Source organism: Oryctolagus cuniculus, chromosome 8 (genome assembly GCF_964237555.1).
Source record: "Oryctolagus cuniculus chromosome 8, mOryCun1.1, whole genome shotgun sequence".
Taxonomy (NCBI): Eukaryota; Metazoa; Chordata; class Mammalia; order Lagomorpha; family Leporidae; genus Oryctolagus; species Oryctolagus cuniculus.
Window position 1 is genome coordinate 107,687,945 of NC_091439.1, and position 20,887 is coordinate 107,708,831.

Sequence of the window (20,887 nt, forward strand, 5' to 3'; positions counted from 1 at the left end):
ACTTCCTCCCGGTCCCCGACGTGGGTGCAGGGGCCTCAAGGACTTGGGCCATCTTCTGCTGCCTTCCCGAGGCCCCAGCAGAGAGCCGGGTTGCAAGTGCAGCAGCCGGGACTCGAACCTGTGCCCTCAAGGGAGGCTGATACCGCGGCTTTCCCGCTACGCTTTCATCGCGATAACTCGCGGGATCTCGAGGTGGAAGGAAGCCGCACCTCCGGGGTTTGGGGCAGAACGGGCGCCTGGGGCCCCACTGCGCGTGCTCGGTGGTGGCTCCGCCCCCTCGCGGCGGGCCGCGATCCCCATGCTGCCCGCACGCCTAGCGGGGAGGCTGCTGGGCCCCGTGGTGCGGTGGTCCGCGCCTGCGGTGCGGCTGCTGCGGACGGGATGCGCGGCCGCCGCCGCCTCCCAGCCCCCGTCGGGCCTGCGGCGGGCGCTCCCTCAAGGCCCCGCCGCGCCCGGGGACGACACCGAGGAGCGTTTCCTGTTCCCCGAGTACACCCCGGAGCCGGAGCCCCCGCCGACGCCTGAGGAGCTGCTGCGGGCGCTGCGGGAGCGGGAGCAGGAGCAGGAGGAGCAGGCGCGGCGCCGGGCGGAGCGGCGGCAGGCGCGGGCCAGCCTCCGCGCGCCCCCGGCCGCGGGCCGCCCGGACCCGGCGGTGCCGCCCAGCGGCCTGCCCTGCTCGGGCTGCGGGGCGGAGCTCCACTGCCGGGACCCCGGCGTGCCCGGCTACCTGCCCAGCGAGAAGTTCGCCCGCGCCGCGCAGGACGGCCAGCTGGCGCGCGCCGTGTGCCAGCGCTGCTGGCTGCTGGTGCACCACCGGCGCGCCCTGCGGCTGCGCGTGAGCCGCGCGCAGTACCTGCAGCAGGTGAGCGCGGCGCTGCGGCGGCCCGGGCCCGCGCTGGTGCTCTACCTGCTGGACCTGCTGGACCTGCCCGACCCGCTGCTGCGCCACCTCCCCGCGCTGGTGGGCCCCAAGCAGCTGATCGTGCTGGGGAACAAGGTGGACCTGCTGCCGCAGGACGCGCCTGACTACCGGCGGCGGCTCCGCCAGCGGCTGTGGGACGAGTGCGTGCGCGCCGGGCTGCTGCCGGCGCCGGGCCACCGAGGGCCGCAGCCCGGCGCCGGCGGGGACGAGGAGCAGAGCGCGTCCCGCACGGTGGTCAGGGACGTGCGGCTGGTCAGCGCCAAGACCGGCTATGGGGTGGAGGAGCTGATCTCGGCGCTGCAGCGCGCCTGGCGCTACCGCGGCGACGTCTACCTGGTGGGCGCCACCAACGCCGGCAAGTCCACGCTGTTCAACACGCTGCTGGAGTCCGACTACTGCACCGCCAAGGGCGCCGAGGCCATCGACAAGGCCACCATCTCGCCGTGGCCGGGTGAGTGCGAGAAGCGGGCGCACCGTGCCCGCCGCCGGGCGCCTTCCCTGGAACCTTGCAGCCCTGCGGGGGTCTCGCGCCTCCCTGGCCGGAACAGAGCCGAAGCCCCTGCGCTCTGGCCGTGTCCCTGGAGCTGGCTTCTTCGTAGGGTCCTCTGGCTTTGACTCCCGGCGTGAGGCCAGCGGGTGCTCCACGCACAACACGTGAATAACCCGTAGTGCAGAGCGTGCGTGGGGAAGAAAGGGCGGGTGGTGACTTGGTAAGAAACTTGCGTGCTTGGAAAATGGGTCCCTGTGTCTGTGACCCTGTTTGTGCTGGACTTGGGAGAGCGCACTGCGACAGCCCTGTGTCCCCTTGAAGCCAGACTTCACCCTTGCTTAGTGAGCTGGTCTTCTGCCTTGCGCTGGAGTTGAATTCTCCGCAGTTGCTTTTTACCTGGTGATGTTGAAAACAGCAATCAGACATGCACACGGATTTTGGATTCAAGTCCTGGTTAAGCTTGCGAGCCAATCGGCTTATTTACGACTCCTCCGTGAAGTGGGACTATTTCTAGGGGGCTAGCGTGGAGGTTGCGTGAGAGAAAGCAGCGTACCCCACAACAGCGCGTATCCTCAGAAGCGCTCATTCCTTCCCCTTATTCCCTTCCCCGTGTTCCAGGTACTACGTTAAACCTTCTCAAGTTCCCCATCTGCAACCCAACTCCCTACAGAATGTTTGAAAGACAAAAAAGACTTAAAGAGGACGCGGCCAAAGCTGAAGAGGAGCTCAGTGAGCAGGAACAGAATCGGCTCCGGCTCCTGAAAAGACGTGGATACGTAGTGGGTAAGCGTCCTGTGGGGAAAGCCCTTGTTGGTCCCATGCCGGAATTCTCCCCGAAATTCAGGGGCCTGGGGCCAGCCGCTTGTTGCGGGGAGAGGCTGCCTTGCTTGGTCTCTTTAAAGGCAAGGCTGCCTCCATCTGGAACCCCAGACCGATACTCGTGGTAAATGTTGGTGACTCCGTGCAGCGGCTGCCCTGGGGACAGGCGTTTCATGCAGTAGTTACGACGGCCATGTCCCCTATCAGAATGCCTCTGTTCAACTCCTGTGTGCAAGCTCGCGCTCCGGCTTCCCGGGAGGCAGCAGGTGATGTCCTGGGTATTTGGGTCCCTGCCACCCTCCTGGGAGACCCAGCCTGAGTTCCCGGCTTGGCTGCTGCGCTTCCATCTGGCCCGGCTGTTGAGTTCATTTAGGAAGTGAATCAGCAGGAAGATGATTTCTCGGTCTGTTTTCCAAATAGAATTAGTAAGTTTGCTTTTAATTTGTTCCTACAAATCAAAGAGACCTTGTCTCACTTCTGTACACCTAAGTTAGCCTTCGTAAGTTGTCTGGAGTCAAAAGCTTTGACGGACTGACTGATGACCTCGGTATAATGTGTTCTAGGAAGAGTTGGAAGAACATTCTTGTATTCAAAGGAGCAGAAGGGTGAAGCTGCCTTTGAGTTTGATGCGGATTCACTGGCCTTTGACATGGAAAATGAACCTGTGCTGACTCCAGACAAATCCACCAAGCGAGTGGAATTGACTCCACAGGACGTGAAAGATGCCCACTGGTTCTATGACACCCCTGGGATTTCAAAAGAAAATTGTGTATGTATCTGGTCTCTTCCTCCACACTTACTTTTTTTTTTTTATTTTAATATTTACTTATTTGAAAGGCAGAGTTACAGACACAGAGAGAGAAACAGAGAGAGATCCTCCATGGGCTGGTTCACTCCCCAGATGGCCGCCACAGCCAGAGCTGGGCCGGTCTGAAGCCAGGAGCCAGGAGCTTCCTCTGGGTCTCTGGGTTCAGAGCCCGAGCACCTGGGCCATCCTCTGCTGCCTTTTCAGGCACATCAGCAGGAAGCTGGATCGGAAGTGGAGCAGCTGGGACTCAAACGGCACCCATAGGGCATGCCCGCGTCACAGGCGGCGGCTTTACCAGCTACCCCACAGCCCTGGCCCCCACGTTTACTTTCATTAGCACAGGCGCTGTGTTTCGGGCAGAGAGCAGGAGGAGAGATGCACTTGCACTTGCGATTCAGTTCTGGTTCACTGGTAAAACAGGCCAGGGAGGCATCTGTCCTCTAGTTCTCCCTTCGTTTGGGGACCTCGTGGCTGACAACCCACTTGTGGTGCTGTACAGACTCCTAGCTGTTGAGGCTGACAGGCACCACTGCAGTGCAGCCCGCTCGTCCGTGCCTGAGTTCCTAACACGCTGTAGCCCTCATAAGGCCTTCTGGCTGAACGCAAGGCAGGAGTCACTCACGGGGAGCAGGCGCAGTGTCCCCTCAGCTCCCAAGGTAAACACTGCTCTTCAGCTGAGCTGAGCCGTCACCCAGTAACTGGTACCCTTTGGTCCTCGGGGCTGCATGCACCAACTTCCCTGGGCCTGGAAATACTTGGAAGTCTCTCTCTTCCTCCTGTGTCCCTGCCTCTTCTCTTTCACTATTTCATCCAACAAACATCGACTGTCCGGCGGCGTAATCCAGAACATGAGACGGGCAGCGCAGCAGCACAGGCTCGCCACAGAATTGTTGTTTGTTTGGTTTTTTTTTTTTTCTTAAGATTTTATTTATTTATTTGAGAGGTAGGATTACAAAGAGAAAGGTCTTCCATCCACTGGTTCACTCCCCAAATGACCACAACGGCTAGAGCTGAGCCGATCTGAAGCCAGGAGCTTCTTCCAGGTCTCCCATGTGGGCACAGGGGCCCAAGGACTTGGACCATGTTCCACTGCTTTCCCAGGCCATTAGCAGAGAGCTGGATCGGAAAAGGAGCAGCCGGGGCTCGAACCCCAGGCTGTATGGGATGCTGGTGCTGTAGGCAGAGGCTTAACCGGCCCCCAGGCCCACACTTTATTTTTAATTTTATTTATTGATTTTTAGGACAGTTGCAGGATCTCACGGGTCATTTGAATTTTTGTCTTGTTCATTTCACCCCATACCTGACTCTTACGTGTTCATTCGGTCTCACAGCTGCTTCTCTTACTTGTAGTTTTGGTCTCTGTCCAGGTCATTGATGGACTCAGGTGTGCGGCCACGATAGGCTGTCACGCAGTCCATCCGCCGCTTCCTCTGCAGCTGGTGCCTGAGCAGTCCCCGTCTCCTCCTGACGTCCGTATCTCCCTGTGAGACAGCACAGCTTTCTTGGGTACTCTTCTTGCCTTTGCCTCACCAGCGTCACTTCCAGTTTCACTGTCAGATGCATTTTTTTTCGTGCCCCTGTTATACATGCTGCAGACTTTTTCTTTCTGCATGGTTGCCCTCCTGGAAACACACCTGGGGCTCAGTCTCTTTTTGCCCAGCAGTAAGTGCCTGGACGGCTGCTTCAGGATATCCCATCGCTTCAGTGCCAACTCCTCCTTCCCTTTCAGCCTGTTAGCCCAGGCATAGCAGTTGCTTTAGTCACGAACCTTGCTGGGGGCCCCAGTGCTGTGGCGCAGCAGGCTAAGCCTCCACCTACAGCTCTGGCATCCCATATGGGCGCCGGTTCCTGTCCCGGCTGCTCCTCTTCTGATCCAGCTCTCTGCTATGGCCTGGGAAAGCAGTAGAAGATGGCCCAAGTGCTTGGGCCCCTGCACCCGTGTGGGAGATCCAGAGGAAGCTCCTGGCTCCTGGCTCCGGATCTGCGCAGCTCCAGCTGTTGCAGCCATCTGGGGAGTGAACACTGCATGGAAGGCATTTCTCTGTCTCTCTTCTTCTCAAATAAGTTAAATATTTTTTTTAAAGGGCCTGTTGAGAAATCTTTCGCAACATATTCTAGCCAACAGAATGACAGCTTCAAGTTTTTAGATATAAAACCACTCAGCACTGGCAGTTTTATTTCTGGGTCAGTTTACAGACAAACTTTACATGCGTTTGATGACGTAGACCACCATTCCTCAAGCTGTTCTCACAAAGAACTCGAGTAAGAAAGTTTTGGTGCTACAAGTGGCTTACACAGTGCCTTTTCAAACAAATAATGAGAAAAATTTATAGCCGTCTTATTTTTTTTTATAAGCTTCTCTATCATATTTTTGTTTCCTCAGTTTTTTTCTAATTGATTTATTTATTTGAAAGGCACACAGAGCAGTCTTCCATTGGCTGGTTCACTCCCCAAATGCCTTTGATAGCCAGGCCTGGGCCAGGCCAAAGCTGAGAGCCGAGAACTCAGTCCGGGTCTCCCACCTGGGTGGCAAGGACCCGAGCCCTTGAGCCATCACTGCTGCTTCCCAGGAAGTTGGAATCTGTCCAGAGCAGGGCTGGGACAGGAACCCGGCATTCCATATGGAGTGCAGGTGTCTTAACCGCTGTGCCCAACACCCGCCCCTTGTTAGGCTTTTAGGAACCAAATTTACAGTTTTTTGTCTACTCTTAATCAGTTTGATTCCTTAAATCTTACCTGAATCTTGTAGTTCCTGTCTTCCCATTGCTGTTTTCTCCAGTCCTTTAGAAACTCTTCTTCATCCTTTAGAAGCCAGAAGATTTATCTATTTTCATCTTATTCGAAAGACAGAAGTCTTCCATCTGCTGGTTCATTCCCCCAAATCTGCAATAGGGAGGACTGGACCAGGCCCATGCCAGGAGTTTGGAACTCAGTCTGGGTCCTCCCACACTGGCGGCAGAACCCACACTGAAGCCATCACCTGCTCCTTGTATGTGAGTAAGAAGCTCATCGGAAGCAGAATAGTTGGGACTTGAACCAGCCACTTCAGTACGGGATACAGATGTCCCAAGTGGCAGCTGAGCCACCACCCCAGATGCCTGCCCTGAGATTAATTTAGACAGAGGATTACATAGAATATAAAGTCTGGACTATTTTTTCATCTCTTTATCTTTACAGGCAAATCACTATATATTGTATTTTCAATAAAAATAATTTTCTTAAAATTGTATCGTTTGCTTTACAGATTTTAAATCTTCTGACAGAAAAAGAAGTAAATATTGTTTTGCCAACACAGTCCATTATCCCAAGAACCTTTGTGCTTAAACCAGGGATGGTCCTCTTTTTGGGTGCTATAGGCCGATTAGATTTCCTGCAGGTAAGAAACAGCTATGCCATTAAAAAAATGAGTAGTAAATATTGGGATTCACTTTAAGGAAACACATATGAGGGCGCTTAAAAGTCTGGGAAAATGTGATTAAAAGGCAAGTTGATTTTGGTGCCAAAGAGTTTTGAGATCCTTGCACAATTTTTTCATAAGCACAGTTCCACAAACTTTTTTTTTTTTTTTTTTTTTTTTTTTTTTTTTTTTTTTTGACAGGCAGAGTGGACAGTGAGAGAGAGAGAGACAGAGAGAAAGGACTTCCTTTGCCGTTGGTTCACCCTCCAACGGCCAACGCGTTGCGGCCGGTGCACCGCGCTGATCCGATGGCAGGAGCCAGGTACTTCTCCTGGTCTCCCATGGGGTGCAGGGCCCAAGCACTTGGGCCATCCTCCACTGCACTCCCTGGCCATAGCAGAGAGCTGGCCTGGAAGAGGGGCAACCGGGACAGAATCCGGCGCCCCGACCGGGACTAGAACCCGGTGTGCGGCGCCGCAAGGCGGAGGATTAGCCTAGTGAGCCACGGCGCCGGCACCACAAACTTCTTGAAGATCCCATTTACTTTTTATTTGAAAGGCAGAGGGAGGGAGGGAGATTCTATCTGCTGGTTCAGCTCCCAGATGGCTGCAGTAGCCAAGGCTGATCCAGGCCATCCCAGTCTCCTGCTGCCTTCCCACGCAGCAGGGTGCTGGATTGGAAGCGGAGCAACTGGGACTCAAGGGGCATCCCAGTGTTGGATGCTGGTGTTAAAAGCAGTGTCTTAACCTGCTGTGCCACAGTGTCGGCCCTGTGTTGCAAAATATTTTTACACCAAAATTAACACCTTTCAATTCCATTCTTCCACGATTTTTTTAAAATATTTATTTATTCATTTGAAACAAAGCCCATAGAGTGCTGGTATTTGTTATTGTTATTATTTGAAAGGCAGAGAAAGATTTCCCATCCACTGGGTCATTCCCCAAATGTCCAACAGGCAGGGACAGGCCAGGCCAAAGCCAAGGAGCTATGAAGTCCATCTGGGGCTCCCACGTGGATGGCAAAGAACCCAGTACTTAGCCAGCACCTGCATTAGCAGGAAGCTGGAATGCAAAGTGGAGCTGGATTCTGAACCCAGGCACCCAGTATGGGATGCAGGCACTGCAAGTGGCTTAACTGCCACCCACAGTGTAGATTATTCGTATAATCTAAACCTAACTACACAGGAACTGTTGAAGCAGCCTACTTTCTTCTTTGTTTTTGACAGTGATTTTTTAATATTATCAACAGGTCTATAGAAGTCAGCGTTGTACGGGACTTGTTAAAATGCACTGCTGCCACATTGTGCCTTTCTGTTTGATTTTGGTATTAATATAATCTGACTATACCTTTGATGTTTTGTTTACGCTTCTGTGAATGAATTGTACATTGAGCTGTGCAGGTTTTCCAGCTTTTTTCATTGTGTAAGATGCCTCGTTCCTTTCTTCAGGGAAAGGAGTCAGCTTGGTTTACCGTCGTGGCTTCCAACTTCCTCCCCGTGCATGTCACTTACTTGGACAGGGCAGATGCCTTGTATCAGAAGCACGCGGGACACACGTTGCTACAGGTAAGGCCGAGGGCCCCGTCGTTCTGCCGAGAAGACCCGTGTTGAACAAAACCGCCTGTGAGCCGTCAGCCGGCTCTCCCCTCATTGTCTCCGAGGATCCTGGCTGGAAGGCACGACGAGCCCTTAATGTGGACTAGCCACAGGGCTGCGTTTCTCTGCGCTACGCCGTCCAGCACGGTAGCCCCAGCCACGTGTGGCTGTCTAAGTTTAAACTCATCAGTTAAATAAAATCTGAAGAGTGGTTCTAGCCGCATTTCCACTGCCCAGTAGTGGCATCCTTGGGGAGACTTGGGTTAGACAGTGCTGAGTGAACAGAAGTTAGAGGTTTTGTCACAGCCAGAGGCTTGACTGGCATCTACTGGGCGGAGGCCCCAGCGGATGCTGGACAGCCTGTGGCACACAGCAGCGATGCGGTCCACGCCGTCAGCAGGGATTAAGCCCTGGTCTGAGTGGGAAGATGCCCCGGGTTCTTAATCCCAAACACTCAGTCTACAGGTTTTGCTACCTCTTCCCTGCTGCTCTGCCATCCCCTCCTTTGACCTATAGATGTGGGAAAACTGCGTCATCCTGGGGCAAAACAAAAATCTCAAGTGTCCTGCTCAGTGCTTCTCTGTGTTGCCATCCCTCTTTGGTCCTTACCATGCGGCTGAAATCGTCCCTTCTGTAAAGTTCACCAAAGACTGGCTGACTCAGCTCTTTGAGAAGACGGCCATCCACACTGTTGATAGTGGGTATTGCACGTTGGCTAAGATGGTTGGAGCAGACCACCTGGGTTCAGTGCCTGTTCCACTCCACCACTTAACAAAAATGTGTGACTTTCAGCCAACTTCCCTGGTCTCTGCTGCACCTAGCTGGCGAGGTGGTGGAGAGGATGAAGTGACAGGCAGCATCTGTTAGCAAGGATAGCATGTGTGGTGGTGGTGAGATGAGGGTGGTGGAGATAGGGAATGCATCTCGCAGAAGTACTGGGTGTGCAGCACAGCAGAGGGGAGTGTTAATGCTCACGCGATGGAGGTATGTCAGACAAATGGGCACCCTTCAGACGTTAGCAACACAAGCCTGACTTCAAGTAGATATGGGGGGCAGGTGTTCAGCACAGCAGTGAAGATGCTGCTTGGAACACCCACAGTCTGCATCAGGGGATCTGGGTTCAAGTCTCCGATCCACTTCCAGCTCCTGCTTCCTGCTGACATGCAGAGCAGGTGATGGCTCGTGTACTTGTCACTGCCGCCCACGTGAGAGACACAGTTTTTCTGGGAGCTGGCTTCCCAGCCTTGGCTGTTTGGCAGATATTCAGGGAGTAAACCAATAGATGGGCAATCTCTGGCTCTCAAATAAATAAAATAATTCTTTAAGTTTGAGGAAACGGAATTAAAAGCTTGAGTTTATTTTGGTGCCCCCCAAAAAGAAATTGTGGCACCATGGGTTAAGCTGCTGCTTGCAACACCACATCGCATATCAGAGTGCCAGTTCGTTTCCAGGCCGCTCCATTCCCAGTCCAGCTTCCCACTATGCCCCTGGGAAGGCAGCAGGTGGTGGCTCAGGTATTTCGGCCCGTGCCACCCAGATGGAGTTCTTGGCTCCTGGCTTCAGCCTGGCCTAGACCTGGCTGTCATGGCCATTTGGGGAGTGAACTAGTGGATGGGAAATCAGTCCCCCATTTTCAAAAAAAAATTTTTTTAAGATTTATTTATTTATTTATTTGAAAGAGTTAGAGGAGGGGCCGGTGCTGTGGGGTAATGGGTAAAGCCGCTGCCTGCAGTGCCGGCATCCCATATGGGCGCCTGTTCAAGACCCAGCTGCTCCACTTCCGAGCCAGTTCTCTACTATGGCCTGGGAAAGCAGGACAAGATGGCCCAAGTCCTTGGGCCCCTGCACCCACATGGGAAGATCCGGAGGAAGCTCCTGGCTCCTGGCTTCGGATCAGTGCAGTGCCGGCCGTTGCGGCCATCTGGGGAGTGAACCAGCGGATGGAAGACCTCTCTCTCTGCCTCTCCTCTCAGTGTAACTCTGACTTTCAAATAAATAAAATCTTAAAAAAAGAGAGGAGAGAGAGAGAGCGCGCGCTTCCATCTATAGGTTCACTCCCCAAGTGGCTGCAACAGGTAGGGCTGAAGCCAGGAACCAGGAGCTTCATTTGGGTCTCCCACATGGGTGCAGGGGCCCAGAAACTTGACCACCTTCCACTGCTTTCCCAAATGCATTGTCAGGGAGCTGTATCACAAGTAGAGCAGCCGGGACTCGAACCAGTGCACATATGAGATGCTGGCACCACAGGACACAGCTTAACCCACTGCACCACAGCACCAGCCTCAAAAAACTTTTTTCATAATTCATGGAAAAAGCTATGTATGGATTTCAAAATCGTTTTTGCCAAGCCAGCACTGTGGCACAGCGAGTTAAGCTACTACCTGCAACACAGGCATCTCATATAGGCGATGGTTCGAATCCCAGCTGTTCCACTTCCAGCTCCCTGCTAATGCTCCTGGGAAAGCAGCGGGAGATGGCCTAACTGCTTGGGCCCCTGCCACCCACATGGGAGACACAGATGGAGCTCCAGGCTCCTGGCTTTGGCCTAGCCCAGCCCTGGACATCTCAGCCTTCTGGGGAGTGAACCAGTGGACGGAAGAGTCTCTCTGCCTTTCAAATAAATCTTTTTAAAAATCTCCATTTAAAAACAGCACACATAATTGTTTTTGCACCAAAATATGTTCTTAGTTTAAATTCTGTTTTTCTGTGAACTTTTTGAAGTACCAGCATACTTCCTTCTCTGGACTTCCTAAGAAAGCCAGACTGGAATGAAAACTGCACTGAGATGGAGATACCTGCCCTGGATGTACTATTCCAAAGCCTTCTAGAAGGTGCAGGGTCAGTGTGCACCTAAAGGCAGGCAGGAGCGCGGGCTCTGCCAGTTTTCCTACACATAGACTGTGGTTGTTGTCTTAGGTCTGTTCACTTTGTGGGTGGAACAAGAGTACACAAGTGGACACGCAGCTTGAGACTCGGGAACGGACGCCCCCTGGGGCCGCCTGGCGGGGCTGTCCTCCGCTAACCTCGGGAGCTCTGCTCTCACGCGTTGGGTTGTCTTCACACGAACGTGGCTGGCGCTGGCCAGAGCAGCAGTTCCGGGCCTGGGCGTGACACATGCTCTCCGGGACACTGGTGCCTCCTGGTTTGCCGCCTCAACTCCCAAATCACAGTCACTTCTGCCTCATTACCTCCTTCAGTAGCTCCCCAGCTTCAGTGTTTCCTGTCTCCTGCTCGCTCAGCCCTTGCCTCCACCCCCAAATTGACCTCCACAGCCACGCGAGCTCTTGCTTGCTCATCCTCCCCTGAGGGACGTGTGCTCATGTCTGGAGACACCCAGGACAGGGCATTACTCAGCACAGAATGTCCGGGATTAAACCCTCCTGAGAGGTCCTTGCAGGGAAAGCAGGTCGTTCTACTCTGCTTGCATTCTGCTCCGAGGTGCCCGCTCTTTATAATTCATTGCTGAGTCCAGCTACCCACAGTCTCATCGCTACTCCACCCTCAGCACGCGCACACAGGGAACACACCACGGAGAGTTAAACCACACTCCCCAGTCCCTCTGTGCCCCAGCGTGTGTCTGCGCATGTGCTGACCAGGGTACCTTTCTCATAAGTGACGCCTGTGCCCCTCGCCAGGCACAGCTCCTACACTGCCTCGGCATTCCTGTTTGCTTCCTGCACAGCCACATATGTTGAAGAGGCCGCTCATCGCGCCTTTCACCTTCTGTCTGCTCCTGCTATCTGCCCTTCCGACCTCTTGGAGACAGGGACCAGATGAGAACATCTGTCTGGTCCCCAGTGCTAAACACAGGAGGGAGTCATTAATGAATGCATGAACAGGTGATTCTCAGTTACTACTAAATGGGAGCAGGAGCTGGATCCTGTCCCTTACCCAAGGGTACTTCCAAAATTTCATGGAAGGGCCGGCGTTGTGGCATATTGGATAAACCACTACCTGCAACACTGGCATCCCATATGGGCACTGTTCTGGCTGCTCCACTTCCCTATCCAGCTCCCTACTAAGGGCCTGGGAAACGCAGTGGAAGATGGCCCGAGTGTTTGGGCCCGTGAACCCACATGGGAGACCCGGATGAAGCTCCTGGCTTCCATCTGGCTCAGCCATGGCCATTTTGGCCATATGGGGAGTGAACCAGCAGATAGAAGATATCCCTCTTTCTCTTTCAAATATTTTTTTAAAAAGTTCATGGAAAATGGAATTAAAAGATAGGCTTCGGCTTAGGGGCCCGCTGTGGCCCAGCAGGTTAAAGCTCCTACCTGCAGCACCAGCATCCCATGTGGGTGCTGGTTCGAGTCCCATCTGCTCCACTTCTAATCCAGCTCCCTGCTGATGGGCCGGGGAAAGCATCACATTGCACCCACATGGGAGACTTGGAAGAAGCTCCTAGTTCCTGGTTTCAGCCTGGCCCAGCCCGGGTCATAGCAGCCATCTGGGGAGTGAACCAGCAGATGGAAGACTGACCTCTCTGTCTCTACATCCCTCTGTAACTCTTGCCTTTCAAATCAGTAAATCTTAAAAATAATAGCAAATAAAAGATAGGCTTATTTGACTCCAGTGTTTGAATCCATGCAGTTTTTGATAATGTGTTTCCATGAACTTTTTTTTTTTTTTTTTTTTTTTTTTTGACAGGCAGAGTGGAAAGAGAGAGAGACAGAGAGAAAGGTCTTCCTTTGCCGTTGGTTCACCCTCCAATGGCCGCTGCAGCCGGCACACCATGCTGACCCGATGGCAGGAGCCAGGTACTTCTCCTGGTCTCCCATGGGGTGCACGGCCCAAGCTCTTGGGCCATCCTCCACTGCACTCCCTGGCCACAGCAGAGAGCTGGCCTGGAAGAGGGGCAACCGGGACAGAATTCGGTGCCCCGACCGGGACTAGAACCCGGTGTGCCGGCGCCACAAGGCAGAGGATTAGCCTAGTGAGCCGCAGCGCCAGCCTTCCATGAACTTTTTGAAGTACCCTTCTGCAGGGATCTTTGAGTTAGAAAGAAGCGAGGGTAAATCTTCCTGGCCACATGGTAAGAGCCAAGGTCCTTGTCTTAATGGCCCAACCTTACCCTTGGGGTGTACAGCACTATGAGGAGCTACAAGACTCTTGTCAATAAAGCTGCAGCGTGTCCTTGCCTGTCTCATGGCCCTGAGCCTGGGGTGATTCGTAACGCCCGTGCAGAATTAGCAGTGGTTTACCTGGGGATTGAATTTGAACTTCGGGACATCTTTTTCTTTTGCTGGAAGGTTCCGATGGGCGGAGAAGAGCGAATGACAGAATTCCCCCCTCTGGTTGGTGAAGACATTACTTTAAAAGAAGGACTTGGATCTGAAGCAGTGGCAGACATCAAGTTTTCCTCTGCAGGTGAGCGTAGACCAAGCGCTTTGTAAAAACCTAGTGAAGCAGCTGTGTGGACGTAGAGTATACTGCGATAGAAATGAGGATGGCTGATTTCAAGGCACCACAAGTTTATTCGTAAACACAACCTGTGCTGAAAACGTGCACTTCTCACAAATGTGTTGTGTGCTTTTTAGGAAGGGGTCGCTAACAGCACTGTGTTCTTTCTTGTGCCCGCCTAGGTTGGGTCGCAGTGACACCTCACCTGCACGACACGCTCCACCTCCGAGGCTACACGCCTCAAGGGACAGTTCTGACAGTCCGGCCCCCTCTCTTGCCACATATCGTGAACGTCAAAGGAGAGCGCATCAGAAGAAGTGTGGCCTATAAAACCAAGAAGCCACCCTCCCTTGTGTGCAATCTGCAGAAGAAGAAAAACAAATAACTACACGAGGCTGGCCTCGTTTGCACTGGGTGTTTGCTCACTGAACTGACAGTGTATACTCATGTGGCTGGCACCGCGGTGTAGGGAGTTAGGCCACCGCCTGCAGAGCCAGCATCCTATATGAACACCAGTTCAGGTCCCAGCTGCTCCACTTCCAATCTAGCTCCCTGGTAATGTGCTTGGGAAAGCCTGGCCCAGCCCTGGTCATTGTGGCCATCTGGGGAGTGAATCAGCAGATGGAAGACCTCACTCTCTCTCTCTCTCTGCCTTTCAAATAAATCTTTAAAAACAATATACATTGAAATTGTGTTAATTACAGCTATAATCAAATCGTTGACTTGTTAACTGTTCAGATTGGGGGCCTGCGAAGCAGCAGCTAGATGACACTTGAGTTGCCCGCTTCCCCTAACAGGGTGCCTGGATCTGAGCCCCAGATCACCCCAATCCCAGCTCCCTACCAGTGTGCACCCTGGGAGATGGAAGGTGATGGCTCAAGTACCCACCCCCATGGGAGAACTGGACTGAGCTCTAGGGCCCCCACTTTGATCTGACCCACCCTTAGCCATCACAGTCATTTGGGGGTGAACCAGCAGATGTCTCCTCTGTCACCTTAATTTTGAAAAATAATAAAAACCGTTCAGAACTATGCCTGTTTGTAAGGTACTGGCCATGTAAGTTCTTGTAGAGTCTGTATGTGTGACTCAACATACATAAAAAAAGAACCCTGCTACATTTCAAGTTTTTATTGAGACCAGATGTCGTCTTATATGGAGCCAGCAGGGCAGTTTAGCTATTGGCTTACGAGCAAGTGGCAGGAAATCAATGTCTCCTAAATGCGTTGGCTTCAGCAAGTGCGTAGGTGGCTCTGTTCTCGCAGCCATCCGAGGATCCAGATGCGAGGGGACATTCCGTGGGTTGTCTTCCCAGCAAATGTGAAGAGGGTAGGTCAGGGTGCACGAAGCAGCTTCCCTGCTTTACAAGGGGGAGCTGGGCATTGCTCGCCTCTGTGTTCTTGATCCACTGGCCAGCGGTCAATGCCTTACCCTCCAAGGAAGCTGGGCACCGAAAGGAAATGGGAACCCCCTTGGGTTGTCTGGGGAGAAGGGGTCAATGGATCCTAGAGAGCGAGTTAGGGATTTCCCAATTTGAAGTGCCGGAAAATCTCGGGTGAAAGGGTAGACAAGCTTAATCTTTCTGGCTGGCATCTGAGATCTGTGCAACCAAGAGCTCACTTTAACCATTTTATTATTAACACTTCCCCACGTGTACTTGCAGGACGTCATACCAATCACAAGTCTTCGCCTTTTTTACACCTGTGTGAGTCAGTACTGCTACAGCTGTGTACGCGAGCAGTTGGCACGTCGAGCCCCAGATCCTACTGTTGAGATGAATATTTTGTTGGAATGCAGTTAGTTCTCTGAACTTCTGAAGAGACAGCCCCATGTTCCCAACCAATAGGTGGGAGCCCCTACATATTTCAGACTCCTGTTTTTCACCTCATCCCCTAACCCCTTCCAAGTCCTCAGGGACTCTAAAGGAGAAATTTTTTAAGCTGCAACTGGTAAGTGCAGGTTTCACATAGATGCTGGTTTTTGTTTTTGTTTTTTTAAGATTTATTTATTTATTTACTTGAAAGTCAGAGTTAGAGAAAGGAGAGGCAGAGAGAGAGGTCTTCCATCTGATGGTTCACTCCCCAGTTGGCTGCGACGGCCAGAGCTGCGCCGATCCAAAGCCAGGAGCCAGGAGTTTCTTCTGGGTCTCCCCTGTGGGTGCAGGGGCCCAAGGTCTTGAGCCATCTTCTACTGCTTTCCCAGGCCACAACATCTCTGCCGGATTGGAAGTGGAGAAGCCGGGACTAGAACCAGGGCCCATATGGGATCCTGGCGCTTCAGGCCAGGGTGTTAACCCACTGCGCCTGTTTTGAATTTTTTATTTATTTATTTATTTATTTATTTTTTGACAGAGTAGACAGTGAGAGAGAGAGACAGAGAGAAAGGTCTTCCTTTGCCGTTGGTTCACCCTCCAATGGCCGCCGCGGCCGGCGCACCACGCTGATCCGATGGCAGGAGCCAGGTGCTTCTCCTGGTCTCCCATGGGGTGCAGGGCCCAAGCACTTGGGCCATCCTCCACTGCACTCCCTGGCCACAGCAGAGAGCTGGCCTGGAAGAGGAGCAACCGGGACAGAATCCGGCGCCCTGCCCGGGACTAGAACCCGGTGTGCCGGCGCCGCAAGGCAGAGGATTAGCCTAGTGAGCCGCAGTGCCGGCTGACACAGCTGTTTTGAAATACTGAAGGTAGGGTAGGGAAGCTCATTGTCCACGTATAAAGCCACTTCACTATGCCTGGCGTCCCTGTCTCCAGACACGTAAATACCAGCAGCAACTTCCCCTGCCCCTCAGTCATTGGGACAATCAAAAAGTACCCCTAGTACTTCAAACACACCTCTAGAGGATGCCAGTGTCCAAAGTTAAAACTGATCAGTCATTGATTTCTGATTTCTTTTTGCAAGTTTAAAAACACATTTAAGGATTGATTTGAAAGGCAGAGTGACAGGTAGAAACAAAAAGAGAACTTCTATCTGATAATTCACAAATGGCCACAATAGCCAGGGCTGGGCCAGGTCAAAGCCAGGAGCCTGAAACACTATCTTGAGTCTCCCACGTGGGTGCCAGGAGCCCAAGTACTTAAGCCATCATCTGCCACCTCCCAGGCACATTAGCAAGAAGCTGGATAAGAAGCAGAGAGATAAGAAGCACATCCAGCTCTCTGCTGTGGCCTGGGAAAGCAGTAGAAGATGGCCCAAGTCCTTGGGCCTCTGCACCTGCGTGGGAGTCCGGGAAGAAGCTCCTGGCTTCAGATCAGCGCAGCTCCGGCCACTGCAGCCAACTGGGGAGTGAACCAGCGAATGGAAGATCGATCTCTCTCTCTCTCTCTTTGCCTCTCCTTCTTTCTCTGTGTAACTCTTTCAAGTAAATAAATAAAATCTTAAAAAAAAAAAAAAAAAAAAAAACAGAGAAGCCAGGATGCAAACTGGCACTCCAAAATGGGATGACAGCACCACAAGTGGTGGCTTAACCTGCTACACCACACCCGCCCCCGGAACCATCATTCTTACTCACTCCTAGGAATTTTACTTTTGCAGAGTCTATTTGCCTGCCAGTGCAATCGTAGGTCTTTGTATCTCTGTGCCTGGCTTACTTCACTTAGCATAATATCCTCTAGGCTCATCCATGTTGTTGCAAATAACAGAAGTCCCTGATCAAAACACATTTTCAAACAACTCATGAATCTAAATAATAAAAAAAATTTACAGTGATGATAGATGCATAATAAAAAGATGAATGATAAAAATACAACATTGGGGCTGGAGTTCGGGTGCACCCAGATAAGCAACCGCCTCCAATGATGGCATCCCATGTTGGAGCAACAGTTTAAGCCCCGGCTGCTCTGCTTCTGATTCAGCTCCCTGCTGATGCGCCTGAGAAAGCAGCAGCAGAAGGCCCCTTGTGCTTGGCCCCTGCTCCCATGTGGGAGACCTGGGTGGAGCAATGGGCTCCTGGCTCCAGCCTGGCCCGCCCGAGCCATTGCAGCTGTCTGGGGAGTTAGGAGAGCTAGCAGATAAAAGATCTGTCTCTACTTCCTTCAAATAAATGAATGAATCTTTTTAAAAATAGAATATCAACATTTTAGGGTACTTCAGTAAGTCCATAGAAAATGGAATTAAAATACATATTCTGGGGCCAGCATTGCAGCACAGTGGGTTAAGCTGCCACTTGTGACCCCTGCATCCGGGAGCAGAGTGCTGGTTCAAGTCCCTGCTGCTGTGCCTGCAGTCCAGCTCCCTGCTATGGCCTGGGAAGGCAGCAGAAGATGGCCCAAGTGCTTGGGCCCCTGACACCCATGTGGGAGAAAGGCTTTGGCCTGGCCCAGACCTGGCTGCAACAGTTGGGGCTGGGCCAGGCTGAAGCCAGGGTCCAAGCACTTGGGTCATCTATCGGTGCTTTCCCATTTATTCTAGCAGGAAGCTGGATCAGAAGTGAAGCAACCAGGACTTGGATCAGCACCCATATTTGACACTGGCATTGTAGACAGTGGCTTAACACCACAGCGCCAACCCCAGCAAAAAAAGACTTTTGAAAGCCATGCATACAAGGGGTCTTCAAAACACTCATGGAGGGGCCAGTGCTGTGGCACAGCAGGTTACAGTCCGGGCCTGCAGCGCCAGCATCCCATATGGTTGCTGGTTTGAGTCCTGGCCACTCCACTTCTGATCCAGCTCCCTGCTATGGCCTGAGAAAGCAGTGAAAGATGGTCCAAGTCCTTGGGCCTTTGCACCCAAGTGGGAGACCTGAAGAAGCTCCTGGCTTCAGATCGGCTCAGCTCTGGCCATTGCGACCATCTGGGCAGTGAATCAGCAGATGGAAGACCTCTCTCTCTGTCTCTACCTCTCTGTAACTCTGTCTTTCAAATAAGCAAAATAAATCTTCATAAAAAATAAAAACTTATGGAAATGCATTATGAAAAAAAAACTATGAACAAACTTCAATTTTTTGTGCCAAAATAAACTCATTTTTCAAATCTTGTTTTAAAGGCAGAGAGAAAAACAGAGATCTTCCATCTGCTGCTTTTTTCCGTTAATGCCACAGCTGGGCCTGGGCCAGGCCCAAGCTGGAAGCTGAGAACTCAGCCCAGGTCTTCTGTGTAGGTGGCAGGGACCCTGTCACTTGAGCCATCAACCACTGCTCCAAAGGTGAGCAGCAGCAGGAAGCTGGATTGGAAGCCGAGGAGCGCAGACTCGAACCAGGCATTCCCACATGGAAAGCAGGCATCCCAAGCAGTGTGCTCACCGCTGTGCCGAACGCTCACCCCTAAACATATTTTTTTTATTTATTTTAAAATGTGAGTGTGAAACTCCCTCCAGCTGTCCTGTTATGCACTTCCCTTCCCTTTGTCCAGAAACACACCTTTTTGTTTCATTTTTCCATGAAACACTGAAGTACCCTGGTATATGAAATTCAGCTAAAGCAACTCATATAGGATTAAATACTTCCATTTTTAAAGAAGAATTGAGGGGCCGGCGCCGTGGCTCACTTGGTTAATCCTCTGCCTGCAGCGCCGGCATCCGATATGGACACTAGGTTCTAGTCCCGGTTGCCCCTCTTCCAGGGCAGCTCTCTGCTGTGGCCCGGGAAGGCAGTGGAGGATGGCCCAAGCGCTTGGGCGCCTGCACCTGCATGGGAGACCAGGAGGAAGCACCTGCAGTGCGCCGGCCGTGGCGGCCATTTTGGGGGTGAACCAACAGAAGGAAAACCTTTCTCTCTGTCTCTCTCTCTCACTGTTTAACTCTGCCTAATAAAAAAAAAAAAAGAATTGAAAATCTGAGTTAAATTTTCAATTTGTGTTAGAAAAGGATCAATGGTAGAAAAGAAAGTAAATTACTGGCATAAAAACAGAAAGACCGGCTGGCACCGCGGCTCACTAGGCTAATCCTCCGCCTTGCGGTGCTGGCACACCGGGTTCTAGTCCCGGTCGGGGCGCCAGATTCTGTCCCAGTTGCCCCTCTTCCAGGCCAGCTTTCTGCTGTGGCCAGGGAGTGCAGTGGAGGATGGCCCAAGTCCTTGGGCCCTGCACCCGCATTGGAGACCAGGAGAAGCACCTGGCTCCTGGCTTCGGATCAGCGCGGTGCGCCAGCTGCGTCAGCCATTGGAGGGTGAACCAACGGCAAAAAGCAAGACCTTTCTCTCTGTCTCTCTCTCTCTCACTGTCCACTCTGCCTGTCAAAAAAAATAGAAAGACCAAGACCAGCATCGTGGCCCAGTGGGTTAAACCAGCACCCACAACTCAGGCATCCCATGTGGGCATTGGTTTGCGTCCTGGCTGCTGCACTCCTGATCTGGCTGCCTGCTAGTGGCCTGGGTAAGCAGTAGAAGATGACCAAGTGTTTGAGCCCCTGCTAACCACATGGGAGACACAGAAGAAGCTCCTGGCTCCTGGCTCCTGGCTTCAGCTTGGCCCAGCACTGGCCATTGCAGCCATTTGAGGAGTGAATAGTGAATGGAAAATCCCTCTTTTTCTTGGTCTCTGTCTCTCCCCGTCTCTGTGTAATTGACTTTCAAATAAACAAATAAATCTTGAATAAAGAAAAAAAAAGCCTCGGGCTCTAAAAAAAAGACCAGTGGAACAGAGTTGAGCCCATTAGGTCAAGGTCAACCCGTTGGCCTGGCTTAGGAAGACAAAGGTGTCAGGAGGACAAGGTCGGCCACCTTCTTGCTGCTGTCTAATCTCAGTGTTCCACCAGGTGGCTCAGGAGGGAGTGCCTGGGGTGCAGGGCCAGCACCTTCCATTCCTCGGAGCCATCTGACCTGTCATTCACACCACAGCAGGGTGCAGAGGTGGGGGAGGGGGGCCCTTTTGGCCAGGGGCGGAGGAGCGATGAGTGGTAAGGTGTCAGGACCATGCAGAAGGGAGAGGCTGTGATCAGTGGCAGGAAAACAACCAGCCTGAGGACCTGGATCTGCCGCCTGGCGGGCGGTGGGCAGCTCGCTCTCAGCTTCCATATTCCTGACACCTAGAAGCAGCACAGCGAGTGCCGTCGAGGGGCTTTTTGACATTAGGCTCCAAGTTGTAGTCTAAAAAGTGAGACCGAATCTCTCCAGCCAAACTAAAATAGCTGTGGAAAACTGAAGTCGTGAGGCATGCTGTATTTTTAATCTCCATAAATGCCAGGCTCCACCAAGCCAGGGCTTAACTGTGTGCTTCCCCAGAGTCTGAACGTGTTGATGTTGCTTGCAACACTCACTTCCTGTGACCGCCGGCGAGAAGCGGAGGACAGACGCACTCTGTGTGTGCCCCGCGGTCCAGACGCCTCGGCCGCTGTCCCACAGATGCTCGACTGGAGCCACGCCGCTCCGCGGAGGGGCACCCGGCGCGCGGGCTGAGGCGGGCGGTGTCCAGGCAGCTTGTGATCCTGGACCCTGGCTTGTCTCCCACTTGGCTCTGCCTCGCAGAGCAGGAGAATCATTCCCATTCTTTCTCAGGCTGTTCCATCCCCTCTTGGCCGCTCTCCTCCTCC

At 52.7% G+C, this 20,887-nt stretch overlaps 1 protein-coding gene across 2 annotated transcripts; it reads left to right on the top strand.

The window, feature by feature from the left end:
* The first annotated feature begins 252 nt into the window (after positions 1 to 252).
* Positions 253 to 14,107, top strand: NOA1 (nitric oxide associated 1). Of its 2 annotated transcripts, XM_002717067.5 has the most exons (7): positions 256 to 1,373; positions 2,031 to 2,195; positions 2,795 to 3,000; positions 6,284 to 6,415; positions 7,884 to 8,000; positions 13,280 to 13,397; positions 13,613 to 14,107. In XM_002717067.5, the coding sequence occupies exons 1-7, from the start codon at positions 299 to 301 to the stop codon at positions 13,813 to 13,815; spliced, it is 2,016 nt and encodes a 671-aa protein (XP_002717113.3). In that variant the 5' UTR covers positions 256 to 298; the 3' UTR covers positions 13,816 to 14,107. The 2 variants fall into 2 exon arrangements, with proteins under 2 accessions (XP_008266039.3, XP_002717113.3); XM_008267817.4 differs by lacking the exon at positions 6,284 to 6,415 and having other exon boundaries at positions 253 to 1,373.
* The last annotated feature ends 6,780 nt before the right edge of the window (positions 14,108 to 20,887 follow it).